The sequence below is a fragment of the Bidens hawaiensis genome, unplaced genomic scaffold (genome assembly GCF_021521415.1).
Source record: "Bidens hawaiensis isolate Kalapana, Puna unplaced genomic scaffold, B.hawaiensis_p1.1 tig00026265_1, whole genome shotgun sequence".
Classification (NCBI taxonomy): Eukaryota; Viridiplantae; Streptophyta; class Magnoliopsida; order Asterales; family Asteraceae; genus Bidens; species Bidens hawaiensis.
The window spans coordinates 28,756-31,012 of NW_027494233.1; the positions used below are offsets into that span (position 1 = coordinate 28,756).

The 2,257-nt window shown below is 45.7% G+C and overlaps 1 protein-coding gene across 1 annotated transcript; it reads right to left on the reverse strand.

The window, feature by feature from the left end:
* Positions 1 to 333: 333 nt before the first annotated feature.
* Positions 334 to 2,045, reverse strand: LOC143573262 (uncharacterized). Its single transcript, XM_077058189.1, has 2 exons — positions 1,458 to 2,045; positions 334 to 345 (listed from the first exon to the last, which is right to left on the reverse strand). The coding sequence occupies exons 1-2, from the start codon at positions 2,043 to 2,045 to the stop codon at positions 334 to 336; spliced, it is 600 nt and encodes a 199-aa protein (XP_076914304.1).
* Between the last annotated feature and the right edge of the window lie 212 nt (positions 2,046 to 2,257).

The following is a 2,257-nucleotide window of genomic DNA, read 5'->3' on the forward strand; positions in this document are numbered from 1 at the left end:
TGGGCACGCATGCCAAAGTAAAAAGTAAATCAAACTGCTACATATAGCATTTCTTTAATTGTGCTGCGTTCCAAGTTCGAGGTATTTCTGCCCCATCCAACTTTTCCAACTTATAGGCACCTTTGGATAGTACTTGTTTGATTCTATAAGGTCCTTCCCAAGTTGGGGCTAGTTTGCCCGGAGGCTCCTGACCGGAAGCCTCGTTTGTTGCGGAAGACAAAGTCTCCCGCATCGAATTCGCATGTCTGGACCCGCGAGTTATAATATTTCTGAAGCTGTCGCTTGTAATTGTGCTCACGGATCAATGCTAATTCTCTTCTTTCTTCCAGTAAATCATGATTCATCCTAAGTTCATAATCATTATCATCAATCAATAGGACCCTTGCGGATGGAATCCCGATTTCTGCGGGGATCATGGCTTCAGTGCCGTAGGTTAGGCTAAAGGGTGTCTCCAAATTGCTGGAATTCTTTTGAGTGCGGAAGGCCCAGAGTACGTGGGGCAATTCATCTACCCAACCCGTTCGTTTCGTTCCTAGCCTTGCCTTGATCCCTTCTTTAATAGTTCGGTTGGTCCTTTCGACCTGACCGTTTGCCTGCGGATGAGCTACGGATGTAAAGGTTTGAATGACCTGAAGTTCTTTCAACCATTCCTGTAGTCCGCTGTCAGCAAATTGGGTCCCATTGTCACTTACCAATTCTTGTGAGAGACCGAACCGGCAAATGATGAATTCCCAAAGGAATTTTTTCACGCTTGAAGCCGTGATTGATGCAACCGGTTTGGCTTCCACCCACTTGGTGAAATAATCAATGGCCACTATCAAGAACTTGACTCGTCCCGGGGCTTCTGGGAAAGGTCCCATGATATCAATAGCCCATTTTTGAAACGGCCATGCAGATGTTACTGGAATCAGTTCGTTTTTTGGACGCAGGGTGTTGGGAGCATGGCGCTGGCATGAATCACATTTTCTGATTTCTTGCACAACGTCCAAATGCATGCCGGGCCAATAATACCCTGCGTTCAGAATCTTTGCAACTGTCACTCTTGGTCATGCGTGTAGTCCGCAAATGCCTTCGTGAATTTCTCTTATCAAGTAATTTGCATCTTCTGGGTCTACACAACGTAATAACGGACCAAGGAATGACCTCCGGTACAAGATACCGTCAATCAACTGGTAATTCAGAGCTTTATGCTTAATCTTCCGAGCCTCAGCCTTTCCTGCTGGAAGTGCTCCGGAATATAAATAAGCTATAATGGGTGACATTCAAGATTCAACGCCCGTTTGAATTACCAGGACTTGATTTTCCGGAACGGATGGATGGTCTAGAACTTCTACACGAATATCTTTGGTGAAATGCTCAAAATTTGTTGAAGCTAGTTTGCTAAGAGCGTCCGCCGATTTGTTCTCGCTCCTCTTAATGTGAACAATATTGAATGAGGAAAATTGGCGAATCAAGACCCTTGCTTGTGACAAATAAGAAGCCATGACATCGTTTTTGGCTTCGTATGTTCCGTTTATTTGTCCCGCAATTAGCATAGAATCCACCCGAGCCTCCAAATGTTCCACCCCCAGCTTTTTCGCTATCCGCAGTCCTGCCAGGAAGGCTTCATATTCCGCCTCATTGTTGGTACTTTTGAAGTCCAACTTGATGGCGTACGTAAATTCTTGCCCCTCAGGGTTGACTAGCCTTAAACCTGCACCTGTCCCTTCGCTGCTGGAAGCTCCGTCCGTGAACAATGACCAAAATTGCCATTGTTCTGGAGGTTCTTGGGGTTGTTGTTCGATTAGGCATTCTTGCTCTTTGTACTGCGGAACTTCCGTAACGAAGTCCGCGAGTACCTGCCCCTTGATCGCTAGTCTAGGCTTATATTCGATTGAGTGTTCGCCCAATTCGATAGCCCACTTTGCCAGTCGTCCGAACAACTCGGGTTTACTCAACACGTTCTTGAGTTTGTACCCGGTTAACAAATTAATAGGGTGGCCCTGGAAATATCTGCGGAGCCGTCTGGCGGCATAAACCAATGCCAAAACCAACTTCTCTAACATCAATATCTTGTTTCCGGGTTCGATAGCGTTCTACTGACGTAATAGATTGGAGTTTGAACATTTTTTCTATCGTTCAGCAGAACGGCTCCTATGGCAATGTTCGAGGCAGATAAATACAGTGTCAGAGGTTCACCCGCGTATGGTGTTGTTAGAGTAGGAAGCTCCATTAAGCATTTCTTAACTTCTAAGAATGCTTTTTCAGCCTACGCGGT

Coding starts and splice junctions, on each gene's coding strand:
- LOC143573262 (XM_077058189.1), bottom strand. CDS start 2,045: ATGTTAGAGAAGTTGGTTTTGGCATTGGTTTATGCCGCCAGACGGCTC.